Source organism: Euleptes europaea, chromosome 3, assembly GCF_029931775.1.
Source record: "Euleptes europaea isolate rEulEur1 chromosome 3, rEulEur1.hap1, whole genome shotgun sequence".
Taxonomy (NCBI): domain Eukaryota; kingdom Metazoa; phylum Chordata; class Lepidosauria; order Squamata; family Sphaerodactylidae; genus Euleptes; species Euleptes europaea.
In genome coordinates, this window is record NC_079314.1 from 25,879,593 (window position 1) to 25,904,821 (window position 25,229).

Here is a 25,229-nt window from a genome sequence, read left to right on the forward strand (position 1 = left end):
GGGTGGGGTTCCCCAGGTCAATGGTGCTAGGTCAGAGTTCACCATGTGCCTAGTAACACTCATGACCCTGCAGTATTAGTCTAATAATGATGTCACCTTGCTAAAAAGGACATAACGTGTTGTTGCAAATGCATAAAATGTATAAAAATCCGACCCACCCATCCCTTCAGTAGTTAAAGCAACTGTGCAGAGGTTTACACACGCACACACACACAATAAGCAACAACCAGTTTTGCTTCCAAGCAGACCACCTATATAAAAGACAATAGTAAAAACAACCAGTGCTCCTAAAGTTTTGGGAATGTAGAGGAGTGTTCAATGCCCATGCCCAAGACATTCAGAGCAATCTTAAATATGTATACTTAGAAGCAGCTTCAGTTTATCCCCTGGATGAATTCCCACGGCAAGAATACCGATTTCAGCAGATCTCAGGCATTAGGAAAGGTAATAGACCAAAGGGGAGTCAGTGACACCTATTTACTGCAGGTATATATAGCTATAGCGGGGGGGGGGGAAGCATTTGGGAGGCAATGTCCTCATGTGATAAAACAGAGGAACAGCCTACCCAAAGAAGAAGGCAGGTGGAATAATACCTAAGGACCTCTGCAGGGCATACCTGTTCTACAGCAATGTACTTCTAGGTGAGTGAATCCTCCAAGACTTACTGCAAATTAATTAGAAGAAGTGGTCCATGTACACATGTCTGTTCCCCCCTCACCCCGGTATCTCTCTCTCTCTCTCTCTCACACACACACACACACACACACCCTAGTGGAAATCAGTTAGCAATCTAGGGAAAAATCTTAATATTAGGGGTATTGTAGTGTAGCCAATACGGAAAGCACAGATGGTTTAGATGCAAATATTAAACAATTACAAATACTGTTAAAAATTTGTGTGGATTTTAAATATCTGGGTTTTCTAATAGCTAACTGACCCAGTATGTGCCTTTAAAAGTGTTGGACCCTCTCTTCACAAGTCTGTCTTATAACCATGGTTCTTCCATTCACTTCAGGAGGTAGGATCTACTGAACTCCCAGTCCACGTTGGGGTGTGTGTAGTTTTAGGAGTTATGCAAACTATTTGGTTGACTTTCACTGCAATAGAAATGGTAGGAGACTAGATCAGTGCTGAAGGGGAAACTTTGCAAAAAAACCTTCCGATTTCACATCTTCAAGCCTCTCTGCCCGACAGGTTTTCTATATGGTGGATCACATAAGCTGGACTGTTACACAAGAATTCACACGTGAAGATCTCTTTCACATTAAAGAGTCTGTGCCCAATGGGGAGGGATACACAAACACGAAATATTAGTTTACACAGTGTGAGTATGTTCAAGGTAACATACAGCCCAAACTCAGCATTTCTGCCCATAGTTTGACCATCAATATTAGTCACCATATTGCCTTTTGTTTCATTTAGCAGCTCACATCCTCCAAAGGAGGACTATAGCGTAGCTTAGAGAGTAATGCTTGAGTCTGCAACAACAGGGAAACCTTAATTAACACAACTCATTCTTGAAAGTTAAACTTAATTAAGTTAAACGTAATGAAACCACAGTTCAGCTGATTTTTGTTTTTCCAGTAGAGCAAAAAAGAAAGAGATAAATTAAATACACACACACACTGCAGGTTTACACCAGTCCTTTTGAGAGCATTCACTCTCCTTTGTTGTGCTCCGTGATCCGGTAAGGAGGGACAGGTGCTCCTCTGGAACCATGCTCTTCTTGAACGATTGGTAACGTAGCGGGAGAATAGATTTCGGAGATGGCGCCGTTGCTCTCCAGGGCACCATAAGAAAAGGAAGCTTTGAGGTCAGGTTGAACTGCTGTTCCGTTGTCATGCAAGTTTTGCATGCCTGAAAATGGGGAAAGAACAAAGCCACTAATGAGTAGCAAGGGCGGGGGGAGAAACCACTGATTTGCCATAGGCGAGGGTCTCCTCCGCTGGGAAGAAATACCTTTTCAGTATCTACAAATTCCAGTAGCCCACAGTTCCACTACTTGTGTTTCAACAGCAAAAAAAAACCCTCTACTCTGACCGTTCACATCACTCAGGGCAGCTTGCAACCCATAAAACAAACTCATATGGTACAAGGTCATGATGGGTAGCCGTGTTAAGTCTGTCACTAGGAGTAGAAAAGGAGTCCAGTAGCACCTTAAAGACTAACTAAATTTCTGGCAGGGTCTGAGCTTTCGTGAGCCACTGCTCACTTCTTCAGATACAGCTAGAATGTCATTCTAGCTGTATCTGAAGAAGTGAGCGGTTGCTCACGAAAGCTCATACCTTGCCAGAAATTTTGTTAGTCTTTAAGACGCTACTGGACTTCTTTTCATATGGTACATTAAGAGTTATCTTTCATATATTCCACTGGTCAGCAGAGATTACTTGAAAAATACTGCATTCAGAGAATGGTCAAAATTCAAACTTTCCACAAAAGGATTTCTCAAACAACACAGCTTTTACATGCTTTCTGAAAGGCTGAGAGACATTTACAAACAAGATCAAATATGAAAGAAGGCACTCTTTCGCAACTTCTCCATCCTATTTTCCTGTCCACAACGTTAACTAAAAAACGCTCCACCCTGACGCCGCATTGGATTAGCTAATGACATCTGATCCTCCTCTAGAGTCAGCAAGTCAATATTATGCAGAACTTCTGCTTTCCCATCCAACGTCACCTCCTTGTCAGAATTCAGTTTCGGTTCCATAGTCATACAACTTAGCAGGGAAATGACTAAGCGTTGTACCATTTGGGCTCTAGCTTCCCCTCAACCGCATGTTGGCTTTATACAGTTTTAACAAAAAATGTCTCCCTAAAAAGAATCCTTGGAACTGTATGGTGGTGAAGGGTTAAGGAATTAGCTCTCTTCACAGAACCACAGTTCCCAGGACAACCCGGAAACAGGAAGCAACGATTAAAGACCAGTTCCTTCTGAAGCCGAGTGTCCTGATTTTATATTTAATACATAAACGTAGATCCTGTTGTGTTCACTAGAGTTATTTACACAGTTATTTACATTTTTTTATCAGACCCAAAAGTTCAGGCTACGCAGTGGTTCCCAAAGTGGGCAGTACCACCCCCTGGGGGGCAGTGGGATTACCTGGGGGGGCACTGAGAGACAAGGGGGCAGCAGGGGGTGCTAGAGATGGGGCCCTTCAACTGTGTTGTTCAATAGGGTAGGGGGCGCTGGGGTTGGGTTTGTGGAACCAAGGGGGCAGTGGCCTGAAAAGTTTGGGAACCACTGCTATATAGACTGCTGAATACCATGACTCCTTCCTTCCCGACCTTCTCCCACCCATTCACCTGGGAAGGTCCACAGTACAAAATAACCTGTTCCTTCTAAAAACAGATCCAGAGTTGGGGAGAAAAAGAAGTTACATGTTTCTGTCCCCACCCCCAACATACAGGCATCAAGATTGGGAAGAGAAACTGAGGAGCAGGAGAAAAAAAATGGTCACATACCCTGTATCTCTATGGTAAAGACTAATTCCTAAAGCATCACCCCAGAAGTGATACCACACCCTCCCCCAAACTCTACCATCTCTAGATACCACACTCAGAATCTCCCAGCATTTGTCTAGGCAGAATTGGGAACCCCTCCAAGCCTAGCCCCATTCCTGGTTCCACCTATGGCAATGACCTTTTCCCTTTACCAGCTCATTACCTTTGATGGACCTTTTACTAGCAGAGAATTAAGGATACCTGGGGAAGGGAAGGGATGACCAACATTTATAGTATCTTGCCAGTTTTAATATGCCCACAATAGGATGGATCTTTAAGCATTACCTGGCATGGCATCCATAGAGATGTACGGTTCAAAAAGGATAGATTTCCTCTTGTTTCTAGTGATTAAGAAGACCCCTAAAAATGCAATGAGACACCTGAAAAAAAGAGAGAGAAATAGAGGGTGGTGGCAAAAATAGTTCAGCAAAGTGAACACAGAGGGAGAGTCATAATACAAGCTCAGCTTTACGTCATGGAGGAAGTTGCTGGTTCTCATGTTTCTTTCCTTTCAACTTGTCCATGTCCATACACAAAACTGTAAGTTTTCTTTCACAATGTGGTTAAGACAGAGCAACATTCCACTTTATAACAGCTGCCTGTTCTCTGTGATGAAGGGGGAGGGGGAGAAATAAAAATTCCGCAAGGGGATTCTGCAACCTGCATAAGACAGACTGAAACTTGCTTATTTCACACAATTATTCTGCTTCCACTAAGCATACGGAGGCAAAAGGTCATGCCAAGTACTGAAGCCTCTGATGGCTTCCACACAGGGACAATTCGCCATTGCATATTCGCTGCTGCTGTGAATGCAGAGGCATCCTTCGTGATATCTCTCTATGGCCACACCCCTCTCCCACTTCCAAAGTGCTTTTGGCCTTTTAAAAAAAATTGGTCGTGGGTACCTTGTTGTCCCTGACCCGGATCTTACCTCATCGGATCTCAGAAGCTAAGGAGAGTCAGCCAGGGTGGCCAGGTCGCTTGGACTGGTGGGCAATCGGCCGCCAATCCATTGCCCGACTCGGAAGCGGGGATTGCCGTGTGCACACGGTCCCTCCAGTGCGATCCAGGATTTGAGCGGCAAAAGGCCTGTTGTGATGTGGCGCTTCCGGGTGTAAACCGGAAGTGACAGGATCATGTTGGCGCAGCAGCGCACACTTGATCCCTGCCCCAGCTCTGCCCAAAAAACCTCCCGCCGGAGGAGAGGGGGGACCTGGCAACCCTAGGGTCAGACCTGGTTAGTGCTTGGATGGCAGACCACCAGGGAAGTCCAGGGTCGCTATGCAGAGGCAGATAATGGCAAAACACCTCTGTTAGTCTCTTGCCTTGAAAACCCTAAGGGTTGCCATAAGCAGGCCATGATTTGGCAGAATGTTCCACTACCACCATATTGCCATGCTCTTAGGATACTGCAGTGATATACCTACTACCTATAGAAAAGGCAGGAGAAAGCCTGCTAGTGGTGCTGGTGAGGGAAACGGCAGGCACAAGGGGTTACGTGTGGGGAGGTTTTAAAATCTGCATCTTCCAACCCGCAATGGGGGCAAAACTGCTCTGCTTCCACCCTTTCCAGAAAGATCAGAGCAAAGGACTGGGAAATATTGGGGCTCACCATGAAAGGGGAAGAATTGGAGGATATTGTTTTGTGGATGTCATGAAAGAACTTTGCTTCACTTCAAGAGCAAGTTTTTCTAGTGCATGGGTTCTCAACAAGGGGGTAATTCCCCCCTGGGGGAGAATTTTAGGGTTTCGGGGGAGAACTGGGACCACTATTTAGCAAAGTGTGATGTCCTGTAGATTATCTGCAATCTATATAACTGTAGTTTGTTTTTTTGAGTTAGACTATCTTGGGAAGGGGGGAATTATATTCTGATAATGGTAAAAGGGGGGAATGGAACAAAAAAGGTTGAGAAACACTGTTCTAGTGGAAGCATCTTCCATCTGTGACCACAGGAAAGCCTCCTGAGCTCCCCTTCTGGCACCAGAGATATCCCTGGTCATTCCCCACATGCTTTCAAGACTACCTTTGCAATTGTAAAGGCCAGACACTTGCTTTTTAAAAATTTAAAAATAGAGCCACTGAATTCTGTTTCAAGTATCAAGTTTTTTTGCTCCCCTATTTTTATTCAAACCCTGCTTTTCTCCCCAACAGGGACCCAAAGTGGCTTATATTGTTCTCCTCTCCTCTATTTTATCCTCGCAACAACCCTGTGAGGTAGCTTAGGCTGAGAGAGAATGACTGGCCCAAGATCACCCATCCAGCTTTCACGGCTGAGCAGGAATTCAAACCCATCTTCAAACTAGCATATACACAGAGAGAAACCACTATATACAAATTACCCCCCTTCTCTAGACAATGTGGGGATCCCGATCTATTGGGGAGACTTCCCAATTATGCAGGCAAGTATGGATCTTGTTAATTAACTAAAGCTGGGGGGGGGGGAACAGGTTACCAAGGGCTTAAAATGCTCCAGACGAGACAGAAGGCCAAGTGACTTTGGGCACTTTCACAAGTGCTGAATAATGCACCTTCAATGCACTTTCAATCCACTTTGCAGCTGGATTTTACCGTGTGAAACGGCAAAATCTACTTGCAAATGATCGTTAAAGTGCATTTACGGTGGATTGAAAGTGCATTATTCGGCATGCGTGAATGCGCCCTTTAAGTGTAAAGGTAACAGAAGGTGAAGAGAAATCAAGGCATCGAGTCCTTACAGAAGCCTGGAGGGGTAGATTTTCTCAAGGGAGGGTGAGGGTGTCATCTGCTTTCCTCATAGGACCCCAAGCTGTTAATAATTTAACAATTAAAGTGATATTCAAAAACATGTTGTTGTTTTTCTTTAGAAAGAAAAAAAAGTTGGTGAACAGAGGCCTAACAGAGAACGTACTATGAACTAAAATACTAGATTCTGGCATTTAAAAACATGGAACCACCACGTTTTTTTCCTAAGAGACCAACTACAACCAATTCATGATTTTACTGATGGCTGCAGATTCAATGGATGATTTTATCGCTCACAGTCCTTTTGATCAGTTTCTGGGAAGGTAGGATTGATAACTGCTGGTGTTTACAGTTGGTTTGTGTGTGTGTGTTTGTGTGTTCTACGGATTACGGTAGGAAGGCAAAGAGCTCATGTGTTAACAGTGTGGGTTATAAAGTTTTTACATTAAAAAAGCTGCAAAGACTTTCATCTGCTATGAATTTGGATACCTGGGATCTTCTGTGGGGATGAACAGTTCCAAAGCCACTGGCCCAATACTGTAAACTTACCCCAAGGCAAACAAACATATATTTAGGACATCCTCCCCAGTGAAGTCCAAGTAAAAGATTGCACCTAACCCAGAGGGAGGAAAAAAAAGATGAAACAGAACATTTAATAGGCATAAGTTCACTCTTATGGCTTTCTGTCTGATGTTGCAAAAAAATGCATGAAAGAGAACATGTTATCAAAGCACTAAAGTGCCTGATTGTCTGAATGATCATCAGCATTACAAAGCTCTATGCTTTAATGCTGTGCATGTATTAATGAAGGGCATTTGTCAATGTAAACCACCTGGAATTTGCGCACTGAATGGTTTTCCTGGTACATGGAAATTGATAGCAGTACTACGAGAGAATGAAGATTTCAGTCTTGATTGGTGCATGAATGGCGTTCGTCTTGGAGATGGTGACTATGGCCCCTCCCCCTCCAATTCCCTTCTCGCTGTGCATGAAAGGGTGGGCTCATGCAATTTCCCTGTTGCTGTTCTGCCTGCCGGTTCAGTGCAACGGGGCTTCTACGTAGCAGTTGTCCCCACATTTTCAATTTAATTATTCCCTGTTTTTTTTCCAAGTGGGGACCCACAGGGATTTACACATCTGTTCTCTCCTTCTCCATTTTAGCTTCACAACCAACAGCCTTGTGAGGTAGGTTAGACTGCGCGGGAGCAACTGGCCCTAGCTCACACAGCAAGCTTCCGTAGCATGGTGGGGATTGGAATCTGGTTCTCCCAGATCCTACTTCCAACACTCTAGCCACTACTCCACACTCTGGTGAACTCCTCTGTTAATCATTTTCTTACAGAGGAAGGGAATCTCATTCTCCCCATCCTGCCCTCCTCCTTTTGGTCCATTTTCCATTCCTCCCCACGTTCTGGCTCTGCTTCCTCCCCTCACAGTTCCCCCCTCATAAGAACATAAGAAAAGCCATGCTGGATCAGACCAAGGCCCATCAAGTCCAGCAGTCACAGTGGCCAACCCGGTGCTTCTAGGAAGCCCACAAACAAGATGACTGCAGCATCATTACCCTGCCTGTGTTCCACAGCACCTAATACAATAGGCATGCTCCCCTGATCCTGGAGAGAATAGGCATGCATAAGGACTAGCATCCATTTTTACTAGTAGCCATGAATAGCCCTCTCCTCCATGAACTCCCCTCTTAAAGCCTTCCAAGTTGGCAGCCATCACCATATCCTTGGACAAGGAGTTCCACAGTTTAACTATGTGTTGTGTGAAGAAATACTTCCTTTTATCAGTTTTGAATCTCTCTCCCTCTAGCTTCAGCAGATGACTCCACGTTCTAGTACTATGAGAGAGGGAGAAAAGCTTCTCCCTGACCACTCTCTCCAAACCATGCATAATTTTATAGACCTCTATCATGTCTCCCCCATCTTCCAGTCCTGACTACCCAATGCTCCTTGTCCTTTTCAAAAGGGAATAAATGATGACTGAAATCTTGTGAGATACTTTCATGAGATCTTGGCAAACATTTTAAGTTGCCTGGGCAACCCAAAATGGCTGCCAAGATACCACAAGGTAATTGTTTGAGATTTCGACACTTATAAAAGATTTTGTCTTATTCCGCTTCTTTAAATGAGTTTTCAGATTTATTAGATATATCTGATTGATATTACCTGCAGTAATTGCTATCGTGGTGGACAAAATGTAACCTATGCTGGCAATCTGGGATGCGTCATATAACTGTGAAGCTTGGGTTAAAAACCTACAGTCAAAAAACAAAACAGAAAAATAATCAGACAACAATACAAGTTAACTGTTGGGACATATCAGTTAATAACAACATTTACTGGCAAATTTGAAGGCATGAAACTGCCCTGTCCTGAATTTCATCATTGATCTCTTAAGGTTAGTTTTGCCTACTCAGACTGGCAGCATCTAAACAGATTCTCAGGCAGAGGTGTTTCACATCACCTGCTACTTGGTTCTTTTAGCTGAAGGGCTGGGACTGAACCTTCTGTATGCAAACCAGATCCTCTACCACTGAGCCACAGCTGTGCAAAGACTCACACAGGAGGGGGATTTTGCTCCCCCCACATCCTGCCCTGTCTGCTCCCCGCACATTTATGGCTGGGTCACTTAGTTGCAGGGCCCTGACTTTTCATTTGTGACATCAGAGAAAGAAGAACGTCTCTTGAAGTAAGAGGGCATTTTGACTCCATCTTACTAAAATTAGTTTCACCCACTAGATAGGCCATGCAGTGGGTGCTTTCTAGGGTTGCCAGGTCCGTCTTTGCCACTGGTGGGAGGTTTGTGGGGCAAAGCCTGAGGAGGGCGGGGTTTAGAGAGGGGAGGGACTTCAATGCCATAGAGTCCAATTGCCAAAGCAGCCATTTTCTCCAGGTGAAGTGATCTCTATCGGCTGAAGGTCAGTTGTAATAGCAGGAGATCTCCAGCTAGTACCTGGTGATTGGCAACCCTAGTGCTTTCCCATCAGCAGAGAGGCCCTTGCCCAGTTCCCATTCACTTCAGAGGGGCCTGAGCAAGACAACTTCTCAGTGGATTCTACCCTACAGACAGGATCCATCTAATTCCTTCAAGAGCATCCAAAATCTGCCTCTGACTTGAGCTCATACTAAACCATCCCACTGGCCAAAGTGGGCCCCTGCAGAACCCTTACTTCTTTTAGGTGCCAGGCCAAAGCATTTCTCTTTAAGTAGGCTCTTATCTTGAGTACCCAGCTTGCTGGGGGTAAAGGGAAGATGACTGGGAAAGGCACTGGCAAACCACCCCGTAAAGAAAGTCTGCCTAGTAAATGTCGGGATGTGACGTCACCCCATGGGTCAGGAATGACCCGGTGCTGGCACAGGGGACCTTTGCCTTTGGCTCTTATCTAAGGGGTTCCATCTTGCTGAGCTGTTTTATGGACTACTTCTAGCCTGATAAATGTTTTATAAATATTATTTTAGACAGCTCTGTTTTTGTTTTATGTGCTTTTAAAAGGGCTGGACTGTCCTTGTTTTTATTGGCATGAATTACTCCTTTTCATCTTTTCTTTTTTTTAACCATCGTGAGTCACCTCAAGCTGTGAGGCAACAGTGGAGCCAGAACACCAAACTAGATGGACTTTGCACCCTGAGCCAGCAGGTAAATCCTTCTGTGCTCCAGCACTGGACTGTCAGCAGAAGCAGTTGTCACTCAAAAAAGCCTAAAACGCCTTGAAGCAGGAAACAATTTAATAGCTCCTGAAACAAGGTCCCCTTCAGCCAGAGCCAGCAACAACAACACAATCACCTCCTCTTTTTCTCCAAGGGCTGATTTTAGTTTCGTTTGTTTTCATGTATAATTCATTTTAACTATATTTACATTGCCGTCCAATTGTAGGCTACCACGTTGTTGTTTTTTAATGAAGAGAGGGGAGGAAGTTGCAAACCACTCACGTCGCCTGGGAGGCGGCTGTCGCCACCATGCAAACCACCATGATGTAGAAAATAGGATAACCCAGCTGCAGGTTCCCTTGGATGGAGACCACAATCATGCCTGCGACCGCCTTCACTGTAATGGCTGTCATGGACCCTGGAAAACATTGAAAACAAAAACTCCTGGTGCTAGAGAACAAAACAAAATGGATGTCCCAAAAACACACAAAGCTGCCTTACTTTGAGCCAGGCCCTTGGTCTAAAGGTCTGTCCTGAACAGTTTCATAGAATCATAGAGTTGGAAGGGACTACCAGGGTCATCTAGTCCAACCCCCTGCACAATGCAGGCAATTCACAACTCCCTCCCCCCCACACACCCCAGTGACCCATATTCCATGCCCAAAGGATGGCCAAGATGCCCTCCCTCTCATGATCTGCCTAAGGTCATAGAATCAGCATTGCTGACATATGGCCATCTAACCTCTTCTTGTTTAGGCTGTCCGGGATGTCAAGTGAAAATCCTTCACCTCACTAGTTATTAGAGCCTTTCAAATTGAAGATTGAACCTGGGAGCTTCTATGTGCACAGCAGAGACTCTATATATGGCCCATGGTTTCTTCTCAGCTGCCTTCTACTGAGTCAGACACAGCTGGTCTATCAAAGTCAGCCTTTGCTACTTTTGATAGGCAGAAGCTCTCTATGGTCTCAGGTCTTTCACATCACCTGCTACCTAATCCTTTACCTTCTGCATGAGAAGCAGATGGCTCTCCCATTGACAGTTTAAGTATGAAGCTCCTTGGAATGCCTCTGTGACCTCCCAGCCCTACCACCCAACACAACCTCTCTCAGACTCAGAGGTGCAAGTAGGTTAGGCAGTCATAGGTTCACTACCTGTCTTGTCCCTATTTCGTTTTAGAAGAGTTGGTTTTTATATAACGACCTTCTCTATCTTTTAAAGAGAATCAAAATGGCTTACAATCTCCTTCCCTTCTCTCCCCACAAGAGACACCTTGTGAGGTAGGTGAGGCTGAGAGAGCTCTAAGAGAACTGTGACTAGCCCAAGGTCACCCAGCTGGCTTCATGTGTAGGAGCAGGAAACCAACCCAGTTCACCAGATTAGAGTCTGCCGCTCATGTGGAGGAGTGGGGAAATCAAACCTGGTTCTCCAGATTAGAGTCCACCACTCTTAACCATACCACAAGAGCCCTGACATTTTTCACACTGGGTCCCCACTATCTTTCCCAAAGACACTGGTGGAAAGGACAGTCCAGGCCCTTTTCAACTGCCCTCACCCAGATATTTCCCATAGCTGTTGAGTTAGGGAACTAAACACTGCTTCCCATTCACAGTGCCACCATTTATATAAATATATATCTAGGCTGAGGCCTAATTGGTTTGTCTGTATACTTTCTTCCCCTGAGACAATTCATTCTCAGTCAGCAGGGATGAATGGAAGTTAGGAGTTCACTTTTCTTCAAAACTTTTAAGCAACATGGAATGCTAGAAGAAGAAGAGTTGGTTTGTACATGCCGACTCGCTGTACCACTTAAGGAAGAATCAAACCGGCTTACAGTCACCTTCCCTTCCCCTTCCTACAACAGACAACCTGTGAGGTAGGTGAGGCTGAGAGAGCTCTAATGGAGCTGTGACTAGCCCAAGGTCACCCAGCTGGCTTCATGTGTAGGAGAGGGGAAACAAATCCAGTTCACCAGATTAGCGTCCGCCACTCATGAGGAGGAGTGGGGAATCAAACTTGGATCTCCAGTTCAGAGTCCACCGCTGCAAACCACTGCTCTTAACGGCTACACCACACTGGTTCCCCAGCGTGCTACAGGTACATAGACATATTTCTCAATGCTTAAACCTTTTATCCCTAACTCTCTTCATTCTTCCAATCCTCTCAGTTACAAACTATCTTTTTTACAGCCAGCTTTTAACTCATGCGCTTTCATTCACAGACTCAAGCCCATCTTCCTCTAACAAACTGTCTCTGTTCTAACTATCCTAATTGTCAACCTTCCCCCAACATTCCATCAGCTCTCACTGGGAACGGGCGTGGCTCAGTGGTAGAGCCTCTGCTTGGCATGCAGAGGGTCCCAGGTTCAATCCCCGGCACCTCCCAGTTAAAGGGACAAGGCAAGCAGGTGATGTGAAAGACCCCTGCCTGAGACTCTGGAGAGCCGCTGCTGGTCTGAACAGCTAATGCTGACTTTGATGGACCAAAGGTCTGATTCAGTAGAGGGCAGCTTGATGTGTTCCATGTGTACTCTGGGGGGCAGAACTGAGATCACAGCCTCTCTTACAATTTTCTGCAAAACAACCCTGAACATTGACGAAGCTATATAAATAAATCATAGGAAAGGGGGCATAAGAACAAGATTTCCTGTTGCAAAAGATAAGGCAGAGGCTTCAGGTTTGGAGCCAGCATTGCCAGCCGTCCCATGGGTTCCATATATTGCACCCTTTGGCAGCAGTCCTTTGTAGCAGGCCGTCCCATCGCAAGCCAAACCAGGCAGCACTGAATTGGCATTACCAACTTTTGCACAAAGTCACTTGCATCTCTTTCCCCTTATTTTTTTTTTAAACAGAAACAAAGGAAGTTCTGGGGAGCTTCACATTTAAACAGGGTGCTTCATCCTTTCCCTTCAAAATTCTCCTCAGGCACTTTTCTCCCGCAGGGAGAAAGATACGAGTATCCAGGGGGAAAACAGAAGCTGAGAAGGGGATTTCGAACAAAAAAAATAACCAGTCCCTCCCTCCCTTGCCTTTCTCCCATCTAACTCCAGTCTCCCAAAGCTTTTATTTATTTATTTCTTTAAAAACAAACATCCAATAAGGGGAAACAGGCATGCGACCGCGGGCCACATCTAGTTTGGCCCTGATCTTGTAGCTCAGGGAATCCCCAAACTTGGAATTTTGGGAGCAGGTAGCTGGCACCACTGTAAAATGGCTGCCACATATCTGAAGAAGTGTGCTGTGGCTCACGAAAGCTCATACCCTGCCAGAAATTTTGTTAGTCTTTAAGATGCTACTGGACTCTTGCTCTTTTCTACTGCTAGTGACAGACTAACACGGCTACCCATCGTGTTCTGATGTTTGCTATTGACAAGAAGCATGTAGGCACTAGAAAACACATTGGTGTGCACCATGGAGTACATGGGTGCCATGTTGGGGATCACAGTTTGACCTAAACATGCAAACATGCCTTCTGTTGCACGCCAAGGTTAGAAAACCTTGGTGGCAGCCACAGCAAAATAAACGCACATGTGAAACTTACCTAGGAGTGCTACCAACAGAAGAATCACAACTATATAGTTTGCTTTCCTCTCCTTGTAGAAATACAGCAGTAGGCAGAAGGTGATTATCTCCACCAGCTAAGAAAGAGATGAGAGCAGAAATAAGGCAGGGCTATAACTAAGTTAAAACAGTCTTCGTTTTGCAGGTGACCATGTTTGGTTTCCAGAACGTCAGCATTGGAATTTCCCCCCTGAAAACTTACAACATTACAAAAATGTTCTAGTATTTATACCCATAACTAAAGGAACAAGACTTTAAACTCCCAACATTAATATCACCACCACCAGCAGGAATTCACCTCTTTCCCAGGGGTACCCATTCCCTGTACTAAGAACACAAGAGTCACCCAGCTAGATTGGATCAAGAAATTCATCTAATTGGACGCCCCTTTCCAACAGGGCCTGGAAAGAGACAGTTTTGGTAAGTGCATGAAAGCAAATGATTTGCCTATGACCTTCTTGTCCCCAGGGTTGGCATCTGTGGTTCACACCACCAATCCAGAACTGATAAGGGTGCTTGAAGGTTGCCCCTCCATGGTTAGAAACATGGGATTGTCCCCTTCCCTTTGCCTTCCTGACTCATGAATAGATTGTTCTCTTACATTGTGCATCAAAGCAAAGGTGCCCAAAGATTAGGGCCAGCCTATCATGCAAGGAACCAGAAGGGTAGCAATGTTTCAAAAGCATCTATTAAGCAGCATGAAATTCAAGAGTTGAAGCAAAATGTTGAGTCTCAGCAACACTGCAAGAGATCTTGGAAGTACAGATTGTGCAAGGTACAGTAAAACCTCTTGGGCCTGGCCTTCCTTAAGATGATGCCAAGCTCGAGAAAGGGGTAAGCTTAATCATATAATATAGGGCAGTGGTTTTCATATTGTGTGACAGAGAATACTGGGGATTTTAAAGATGTTTATCAGGAGTTCCTTAGTGAAAAGATCAGAGGCTTCTCAGAAAGACTACTGATCCACCACTGCCAATTATCCTCTGCAGTGGGCAACTAAGGTCAGCTCCAGATTTTGAGTGGTCCTGGGCACCACGTCTTTTGGCTCCTTCCCTCTCCAACTAGGCACATTGTTCTCCTTGTGGAGTGTGACACTTTCATCCTCCTTAGTTAAATAGTTAAATGGTGGAACTCCCTGCCCCAGGATGTGGTGATGGCTGCCAACTTGGGAGGCTTTAAGAGGGGAGTGGACATGTTCAAGGCGGAAAGGGCTATTCATGGCTACTAGTCAAAATGGCTACTAGTCATGATGCAGACCTATTCTCTCCAGGATCAGAGGAGCATCCTTATTATACTAGGTGCTTTGGAACACAGGCAGGATGGTGCTGCAGCAGTCGTCTTGCTTGTGGGCTTCCTAGAGGCACCTGGTTGGCCACTGTGTGAACAGACTGCTGGACTTGATGGGCCTTGGTCTGATCCAGCATGGTTTTTCTTATGTTCTTAAGCCGCCATCAGAGAGGACTCTGAGCATAAAGTACTCTGAGCATAAAGTACATCCTAACCATCGAGCTACCCTAAAAAAAGATTTTATCAGAGATGCCCTACCGTATTTCAACAGGAGGAGGGGGGTGTCCCTTACCGTGTACAAGAGAAACGGCCAGCTGACTAAATGCTTTGTGATGTTCTCTCCCGTCATGGTCTCATGACTGTTCGGCCCAAAGGTTATCAGCAGGTACGTCCCGACAACGGCCAAGCCACAGCCTATGAAGGACAGAACGTAGCGTCCTTGGACAGGAGGAGGACAGGAAAGGCTGTGTTAGTGGGTTAATCAGGAGGTACAAACCACACAAGAATGATTACAAAGCAAGGCAAGGATACTAGTCATGATGCATACCTATTCCCTCCAGGATCAGAGGAACAAGCCTATTATATTAGGTGCTTTGGAATACAGGCAGGATAATGCTGCCACAGTTGTTTTGTTTGTGGGCTTCGTAGAGGCACCTGGTTGGCCACTGTGTGAACAGACTGCTGGACTTGATAGACCTTGGTCTGATCCATCATAGCCTTTCTTATGTTCTTATGGTAAATTGCTGTCAATCTGCCTTCCCAGTGGCAACTCGGTGCCAGGAGTGCATCTTGGGCAATAAGTTTCTTTTCTAGGCGAGGTGGGCCAATGGGGGAAGGTTCCATGAACGCATTGCCTGTCAACTGCCTGACACTGTTTTAAGCCAGGCTGTGAACTGCCACTTGCCTGTTCCCCTGGGACGATCAAGGATCGCCTCTAGGCGACCAGGCAAGGAAGCTTTTGGAAATGGGAGGGACATTTTCTCCTTAACCCCCCTCCCTCTTTCAGGCCGCCAAAGGCACCAGAAACTATTACACAAAGGCAGGTACACTAATCCTTTTCGAGGGCTAGTAATGTTTATGGTCTTTGCCTGTCCAGAAGAACAAAATACTCCTGATCTCACAAGGTCATTCCTAACAAATCTGGGGAAAGCAGCCATTTGTAAGGAGAGTGGGAATTTCTGGAGTGAAATGGTAGCAAACAATTCTGTTTGATTGGTAATGAAGGAAGCAAAGAAAAACAAAGCAAATAAATAAATCATGATGAGCACCCAGCTTGCTGGGGGTAAAGGGAAGATGACTGGGGAAGGCCATGGCAAACCACCCCATAAACATAGTCTGCCTAGTAAACATCGGGATGTGACGTCACCCCATGGGTCAGGAATGACCTGGTGCTTGCACAGGGGACCACCTTTCCCTTTTTTACACAGAAACAAACAGCAACAATAACATAAAATTATGCATCTGGAACTTACTCAAGAACTCTTTGGGCTTCCACTTTTCCTTAATGAATATGATTCCTATAATTGCACTTGCTAAGGGGATAAAAAGACAAAGTTAAGATTTGTTAGATGGGTGTCACCAAAGGAAATCGGGGCTGGGGGCACCAGTTTCTCCCCCTCCATCAATATTTCAATTTCCCCACCTCACTTCCAACATGTTGTAGGCAGGGGCTTGGGGAGGGGGCAAGGGGCGCCAGCTTTTGCCTCCCAAACTCCACCCTGTTCTGTTCTCTCCTTAGGCTGCCAGTGCTGCACCCTCTACCTCTGGGGAAGCTGCCCCCAACTGTCTCCTTGGCCAGATTTGGAGATGGCTTGAGATATCCAGAAGAACACCCCAGTTTCTACTAGTTTCTGCTACTAGTTTCTTTTAGGTTGGCGCCATCTTGAAATAAAAGATGAACCTGCTCTAGAAGCAGCAAATTGGGGTGAGGTGTATGTGGAAAATATCAGAATGAGCTGCCTGAAGTTATTTATTTACTTTATTTCTCACCAATGAGAACCTGAAGTGCCTTACATCGTTCCCCTCTCCTCCATTTTATCAACCCTGTGAGGTAAGGCAGGCTGAGTGTGCGTGACTGGCCCAAGATCACCCAGCAAGTTTCCACAGCGAAGTGGTGATTTGAACCTGGGTCTCCCACATCCTAATTTGACACTCTGACCACTATCTCATGCTTTCTCTCTATGGAAAGCTACCACTCGCCTGGGATATATCAAAATCAGGAGAGGAGAGCTTTTCCTTTCAAAGAAGAAGAATAAGAGTGGGTTTTTATATGCTAACTTTCTTTACCACTTAAGGAAGAATCAAACCGGCTTACAATCACCTTCCCTTCCCCTCCCCACCACAGACACCCTGTGAGGTAGGTGGGGCTGAGAGTGTTCTAAGAAAGCTGTGACTAGCCCAAGGTCACCCGGCTGGCTTCATGTGTAGGAATGGGGAAACCAACACTGTTCACCGGATTAGAGTCCGCCACTCATGTGGAGGAGTGGGGAATCAAACCCAGTTCTCCAGATCAGAGTCCACCGCTCCAAACCACCGCTCTAAACCACCACACCACACTGGTGGTGTAGGGGTGGGCAGAAACTGCAGAGATACTTCATCCCAGTAAACACTATCAGAATCTCTCCCTCTCTCTAAAAGCCAGCTCCTGCTCTCAGACTCCAGCAGAACCAAGAAGCAGAACCTAGAAAGTAACTTTGCAGATTATTCCACCTGGAATTATTTTTGTCAAGAGTCCAGTGGCACCTTAAAAGACGGCTTTATTTAACTCTGAAGATGGGCTCTCCAACCTGCTTTTCTTAGAGGGTCACAGAAGGAGCCAACTTAGCCCCCACCTTACTAGTATCCTTGAAGGCACCTTTTTTTCCCTCCTATATAAGGGAATAGTTGCCATTCACATCTTACAGGGAAGAGTAAAGCACTTGGCAATGGTGTTGTAGTGGGAGGGGAGACACCTCTGACAGAGAGAGTTCATACAGATGAAATTAAGATCATACCTTGCATTAAAAACAACACACACAGCAGCAGGCTCTGCAGCCTCAGTTTGCCTGGGGTGCATGGAGGGAAAGGAGAGTGGGATTAACCTTTCAACCTCTACTCAGTTTCACTACTCGTAACTGGGTTTCCTGCATTTTAAAGAGGAAGAATATATTTTTAAGCACATGGCTCCCCACCCCCACCCTTTAAATGAGCCAGTTTTGAACACCAAAACCCAGTGGAGGTTGAAGGGTTAAACTTCTCTCTGCATGGCTCAAAGGCAAACTGAGGCCACAAAAGCCTGCAACTAACATTTTATGGACTCAGCCAGAGATGTACATTCCTCCTATCATCTGTTTTGAGTCCTCGGCAGCCCTGTGCTTACTGATAGAGATAATCCATGGAGTTTCTGCACAGCTCTGTACCAATGTGTGTGTGTGTGTGTGTGTATGTGTGTGTGTGTGTATGTAAAGTGCCGTCAAGTCGCAGCCGACTTATGGCGACCCCGTTTTTTTGGGTTTTCATGGCAAGAGACTAACAGAGGTGGTTTGCTAGTGCCTTCCTCTGTATAGCAACCCTGGACTTCCTTGGTGGTCTCCCGTCCAAATACTAACCAAGGCTGACCCTGCTTAGCTTCTGAGATCTGACGAGATCAGGCTAGCCTGGGCCATCCAGGTCAGGGCTCTGTACCAATACCTTCCCTGATACCCACACTCACTGCTGGGCATTTCACTAGTTTTTCTGCTAAGAAGCTGTTACTGCCGGCCTCCCACTTCCCCATTTCCCCCTGCAAGACAGCTCTAATCAATAAAATAAAGCAGTACAGAGTGTCTTACCTATAACTGACACGACACCGAGCGGCACAATCAGGGAAAGAGGCGCAAAGGCGTAGGCAGAGAAGACCCCCAGCTCTCCAAGAAAGAGGAGAAACAGCCCGCACCACCATGTCTTGGTCTTGAAGTAGACTTGGTGGTCTTTACTACCTGCCAGCCGGATGTGGCCATACTTCTAGGAAAGGAAGATAACAACAAGACGGTCAAGCCACCAGTCACGACAAGGCTGGTCACAGAACCAGTTCTTCATCCTTCTCATGCTCACCTGGAGGTTAAGCGCGATGCTGATGAGGAGATGCCCAAAGATAGCTAGCAGTGCACCAATCAAGTTTTCCTGCAAGCAAAAAAAAAAAAAAATACACAGCTATCAGTTTTCCCTTCCAGGTGTCTATGGGGTAAATATATTTGGCATTATGCATGTAATACTTGGAATTCAAGGATCCATAAATTTGGTTAATGCAGCCTCTCCTCCATCCCCCACAGGTAACATCCTTTCCCACCAGTGGATGGTACAAAGTTCCCTTCTCCCGAGGGCCAACTCAACAAGATGACCAGATCTCCGATTTTTCAGAAACAGCCAATGGCCACAGCTGTTGTCCTTTCCTTCCCCCAATTTGGCCCGTAGCATGCATGTAAAGGAGGAGGAACATAACTCTCCCTGTCTGTGATGTTTTCCCTATGGAAATCATTCCCCCTTCCTCCCAAGAGGAAAAACAAACAAACAAACAGGTCATCTGTTGGGTCTCTTCAAGAGAGGCATATAGTAGAGGAAGGGGGAAGAGGTAAGAAGAGAAGGGGGGGGGAGAATGCACAGGCTCAGTTTGGGTTGGGACCACTGCTCGCGAGAACAGACTTCTTTCCCTGCCCAGTGCTGTTTGAGGGGAAGGGCCATGGCTCTGTGGTAGAGCCTCTGCTTGGCATGCAGAAGGTCCCAGGTTGTCCCCGGCATCTCCAGTTAAAGGGACTAGGCAAGTAGGTGATGTGAAAGACCTCTGCCTGAGACCCTGGAGAGCCGCTGCCGGTCAGAGTAGACAATACTGACGTGGATGGACCAAGGGATTCATAGACACAATGGATTCAGTACTATAGTGCTGCAGTGGGGATCTCCATTGGATAAGGACTGCAGCCCTTCCCGTACTGCAGCCTTTATCCAGGGGAGGGGCCGTGGCTCAGTGGTAGAGCCTCTGCTTGGCATGCAGAAGGTCCCAGGTTCAATCCCCGGCATCTCCAGTTGAAAGGGACTAAGCAAGGAGGTGATGTGAAAGACCTCTGCCTGAGACCCTGGAGAGTCGCTGCCGGTCAGAGTAGGCAATACTGACGTGGCTGGACCAAGGGTCTGATTCAGAATAAGGCAGCTTCATGTGTTCAATTGTGAAAACAGCACAGTGGAACAATTAACAATTCCTGTTCCCCCACTGCTGAGACCCCAATACAAATACTGCACCCCAAGATGATGTTAGTTTTGGTCATTCTGAAGCAGATGATTCAGTCAGAGCCCACCTGCCATCTTGTCTAGTTGGGACATGGGCGGGGGAGGGAGGACGATTTCTGTTTGTGCAGAACTTTTCAAGAAATGGCCAGAGTCACAGCTTCTCAAAATCTCAAAACATGTCAACGGATTGGGGGTGGGGGAAACAGGGGTTAGTGGCAACCACGAAGTATGGCTTGGTACTTAATCAAGGCAAAAGATGCAGACTGCTGCACTTGTATGTGTATGATGAGCTTCTCATACATTATCGAGGAAGAAGAGGAAGAGGAAGAGGAAGAAGAGGGAAGAAGAAAAAGAAGAGGAAGAAGAAAAAGAAGAGGAACAGGAAGAAGAGGAGAAAGAGGAAGAGTTGGTTTTTATAATGCCAACTTGACTCAAACCGGATTACAATCACCTTCCCTTCCCCTCCCCACAACCGACACCCTGTGAGGGAGGTGGGGCTGGGAGAGTTAGGAGAGAACTGGCCCAGCTGGCTTCATGGGTAGCACTGGGAAAACCAACCCGGTTCACCAGATCAGCGTCCGCCGCTCATGTGGAGGAGTGGGGAATCAAACCTGGTTCTCTAGATTAGAGTCCACCGCTCCAAACCACCCCTCTTAACCACGGCACTATGCTGGCTCTCAATAACCCTACAACCTAGGACAGGGTTACCATCCCCACACTACAGATATCAAGCTGAGACACCGGCCCTCTCCCATCTTTGCCCTTTCTCTGAGATGCCTCCCTGTAGAAAGCCCTGCCCTCAAACCATGAACACAGGGTAGCAGGACGGTAGAAGAGGGTCCTCAAACCAATCCTGTCCAAAGCTCAAGGAAGAATCAACTAGGCCAGAGAAGGGAGGCAAGGACGTTCCAGCACGTGCTCCTCCGACTCCAAGAATATGGGACCTAGCAGGTTCTGCAGGTTTTAGCTAAACCTTAACTAAGCAGGTCAAGGTGACACACCTGTGCTCATTTAAAGGGCACCAGAAGAGCATCAATGTTTGAATCACAGCCCAATAAAAGGATGCAGTATTTAAACACAAAACTATCCACAACAAATTAAAATGGCCTCAAGCATCTGTCTAACTCTTAGTTTGAAATTTACCTAGGGCTTTTTTCCCTAAAAGACATGGGACTTTTTGAAACCAAGTCTAAAGTTCTTTTTTCCCCCTGCCATTTCCTTTTGACTTCATTTGTGTCCAGTGTGAAAACCAGTGCAGTGCTAAAGGCAGAGTTTCAGACTTGGAATGGAGAGTCCTGTGCTCAAATTCCCACTCCAGGCCTAACCAGATGTGACATTTCCCACACGTACGCATACAAGTAACTCTGAAGAGCTGTGTCCACCTGGCTACCCCCATCAGCATGGAGGCTGTCGCTCCTCCCAGAAAAAAAAATTACCTTGGCAGAGAAGAAATGGTGGGGTCATTCTGAGGCTTGGGGGGAAAAGGAAGAAGGGAGAGTTTTAAAATACCACTGTGAGGGGATAAGAGGCTATTGAGGAACAAGGAAGTGGGGGAAACAGTGGTGGTGGCTTTCTGCCCTGTCTGCTGCCACCACCACCCTCCCTTCATCCCCTTCCCTTTCCTGCCCTCCCCCTTGCTATGAAGCATCTTTGAGGGAAACAGCACAAATACAGCCTTTTTCTCTCTTCTCTGCAGCCCTATCTCTCCCCAGCTGGATTGTCAAAGTTCCCTCACACCTCTTTCCAAGCAGCAGAATCACTTTTCTGATTTTCTCCTCAGGAAGGTAAGAATTTTTTTAGAAATCAGTTTCCTTCTCTGCAGAATGACCAACCACCTCTATGGTGAGAGACAGACAGATGAGTTGCCTCTGAGGGTACACATGGAGAAAGGTCACCTCTGGTCAGGCCCGCAACCTGGATGATTAGGAGTTGACTTTGGGCCAGCCACACTCTCCCTCTCAGCCTAACCTGCCTCACAAGGTTGTTGTGAGGATGAAGCAGGGAAGGGGAGAGCCACATATGCCCTCTGGAGCTGCTCAGAGAAAGAACAGGATGACAATTAGGTATGTTTTAGTTCGTTTGTAAGCCTGTGGGCATGACCTTGTTGGCTGTGACTCAGGTCCTAAACACGCGCTGCGTTTTCCCAGCATCTCCCGTGGATCACATGATCACACGTGTTGCTGGTGTTACATGCTGGGAACTCAATTCCAAGGAATGCACAGGCTCAATTTGGGTTGGGATCACTGCTCGCAAGGACACACATCTTCCCCTGCCCAGTGCTGTTTTCCCAACCTGAAATGGCCCTGGGGTGATGCTATTTGGTGTACCCCTTTAGTACACGTGGAGCCTTGAATAAGCCAAACTGTTCCCCCAAAGCCATTTCAAATTGGGAAAACAGCATTGTCAGGGGAAGAGACAGCCCCTTCTTCTCATGCATCGCCGTTCCGACCCAAACTGGGTCCGCGCACCCCTGGGGATTAAGTGCCATGTACGAACTTGCAACGCGCATCTGGTCGCGCCAACCCAGGTAAAAAAAAGTAGCATAGTACAGTGCATAGCTAACGTTAAATCTCCAATAATCAATCAGAAGCCTTCGGTTCTTGTAGGTTATCTGGGCTGTGTGACCGTGGTCTTGGTATTTTCTTTCCTGACGTTTCGCCAGCAGCTGTGGCAGGCATCTTCAGTGTTACTCCTCTGAAGATGCCTGCCACAGCTGCTGGCGAAATGTCAGGAAAGAAAATACCAAGACCACGGTCACACAGCCCGGATAACCTACAAGAACCGATGAACTCTGACCGTGAAAGCCTTCGACAATCAGAAGCCTTGTTGGGCAAAAGCCCTACCTGTCCCTGGCCACTTCCTAAAAACACTTGGCGGTCACCAGAAAAGGTGTCAGCGGGTGCCACAGTGCCCACAGGCACCATGATGGGGACCCCTTGAATAGACAACAATGACTTTGATAGACCAATGAGGCATGACTTCTTATAAGGCAGCTTCATGTGTGCTCAAGTCTCCTTGGAGCAATTCTTTTCCCTGACGGTGCAACTGTCAGAATTAGGGACCCAACTAGGGCTGTGAGGAAGCTGCACAAACAGGCACCCGGTGTGATAATGGACCATCAGACTCCTAAAGAGAAAAATCTCCACTATTTAATCCCCCCTCCTGTATCACTCGGGCTAAAAGCTTCGGGTGAGAAATAATCTTACCTTATATGAGAAGGAATCCTCGTGGGCCGGCCGGGGTCCGGCAGTCGTCGCAAGCGGAAGGTGCCGCAGCTGCAGACTGGGGCCGTTCATTCTTTCCATCCTGACTCATTCGCACATTCCCTCTTGACCTTGCCGGCCTGCTCGGTTAACGGCTGTGATGCTTTAAAAAGGAGGCTGGGGGGGAAGGGGGCCCACCGTGGTCCACCTCTCCATTGTGCCGTCTGAGCTACAGAAACACCGCTCAGCAGGACTGAGTGTCCATTGTCATTCTCCTATTCCCCCATCCTACAAACACAGAACATAAAAACATGAGGAGTTCATCCACGAAAGAAGCGCTGATGTCCCGGTATTTTTGTTTTCCTGATAATGATGATGAAGAAGAGTTGGTTTTTCTATGCCGACTTTCTCTACCACTTAAGGAAGATTCAAACCGGCTTACAATCACCTTCCCATCCCTACAACAGACACCCTGTGAGGGTGGGGGGGCTGAGAGAGCTCTAAGAGAGCTGTGACTAGCCCAAGATCACCCAGCTGGCTTCATGTGTAGGAGTGGGGAAACCAACACAGTTCACCAGATTAGCCTCTGCCGCTCATGTGGAGGAGTGGGGAATCATACCCGGCTCTCCAGACCAGAGTCCATCTGAATGAAGTGACCAAGAGCTGATGTTATGTGACTGGTTGGAGGACGAGCCAAATTTCACTAGGCCAATGGTTCTCAAACTGTGAGTCAGGGCCCAAAAACTGGTTGCAACTCAGACAGGTCAGGAAGAAGGAGGTGGAACAGGGTAAGCTGGGAGAAAAGACTGGGGCCGTGGCTGAGTGGCAGAGTACCTACTTGGCATGCAGAAGGTCCCAGGTTCAATCCCTGGCATGGTGAAAGGTTCATGAGAGTTCACAAGGTTGCACTCCACCCCTTTCCCTCTCCTGGTCATCAAGCCAGAGAGCCATGGTGGCTTCTGTACCAAATCCAGGTTATAAACCAGGTAATCGGCATAATCTCAAATTGCCTGAGTCTGACCCATCCCTGCCTGCTCAAGCACTCTGCCTACAATTGAGAGATCTGCAAGTGGATGATATTTGCAAGTGTAATTAACGTCCAAGTACGGTGTCTTTCTCCCTCTCAGAGAGAAGCGTTTATAACTTCTCAGATCCAACACCCTTTTGCCTAGATTTATTTATTTATTTTTCACATTTCTTACCCGCCCTCCCCGGCCAAAGCTGGCTCAGGGCGGGTCACAACATTAAAACACAAGTATAATAATATTTTTTTTAAAAAACAGTTAAAACTACAGTACGGTTCCCAAATATTAAAGGTTTAAAGATGGTCGCCATATAGCAGTGCCCAGTGCCATATTAGCAAGACTGCCGAACGAGGCGTACCTGATGGCTCCCCCCCTCCAATAACCTCAGAAGAGGGGGAAGGAGGAGGGAAGCCAGCACTGATATGTCCTCAATCGTAGGCCTGGTGGAAAAGCTCTGCCTTACAGGCCCTGCAGAACTCTTTCAGGTCCCGCAGGGCCCTGGTATTACTGGGCAGAGCATTCCACCAGGACGGAGCCAGGCCCGAGAAGGCCCTGGTTCTAGTCGAGGACAGCTGCACACTCTTGTGGCCGGGGACCACCAGCAAATTGTTGTCAGTAGAGCACAAGGCTCTTCGGGGGGGGGGGGTATACCAGCAGATGGAATCTCGGCTTCAAGGAGATCATCTTGATGCTCCTCAACAATCTGAATCTCTGTTGTAATCTTCCCATGCGCAGTGCCTTGGAGGGCAGGGCTGTGTGAACGGGATGTGATGTCACCCCATGGGTCAGTAATGACCTGGTGCTTGCACAAGGGATTACCTTTATCTTTAATGAAAGAGTAGCTATTAACAGAAAGAGAAAACAACGATGCTTTGATCTGGCCTGATTGGTAATGCAAGGAGCGAACCTCCTAGCTGTACCTGCTTTGTAGACTTGTGGGGTTTATAAAGGGCCTGGAAGGACCATTGTGCTGAGATGAGATCCCCACATGATGACCCCAGTGAGAGTGACATTTTTGCAGGTTATATGACGTGACCTT

General features: G+C 46.7%; 1 protein-coding gene across 1 annotated transcript; it reads right to left on the reverse strand.

Moving 5' to 3' along the window:
- Nucleotides 1-1,657: 1,657 nt before the first annotated feature.
- NIPAL3 (NIPA like domain containing 3) lies at nt 1,658-23,267 on the reverse strand. Its single transcript, XM_056847034.1, has 11 exons — nt 23,169-23,267; nt 18,796-18,864; nt 18,534-18,705; nt 16,197-16,256; nt 15,017-15,162; nt 13,418-13,514; nt 10,162-10,297; nt 8,398-8,486; nt 6,776-6,839; nt 3,790-3,884; nt 1,658-1,857 (listed from the first exon to the last, which is right to left on the reverse strand). Exons 1-11 carry the CDS (start codon nt 23,265-23,267, stop codon nt 1,658-1,660), a joined length of 1,227 nt encoding a protein of 408 aa, XP_056703012.1.
- Nucleotides 23,268-25,229: the final 1,962 nt, after the last annotated feature.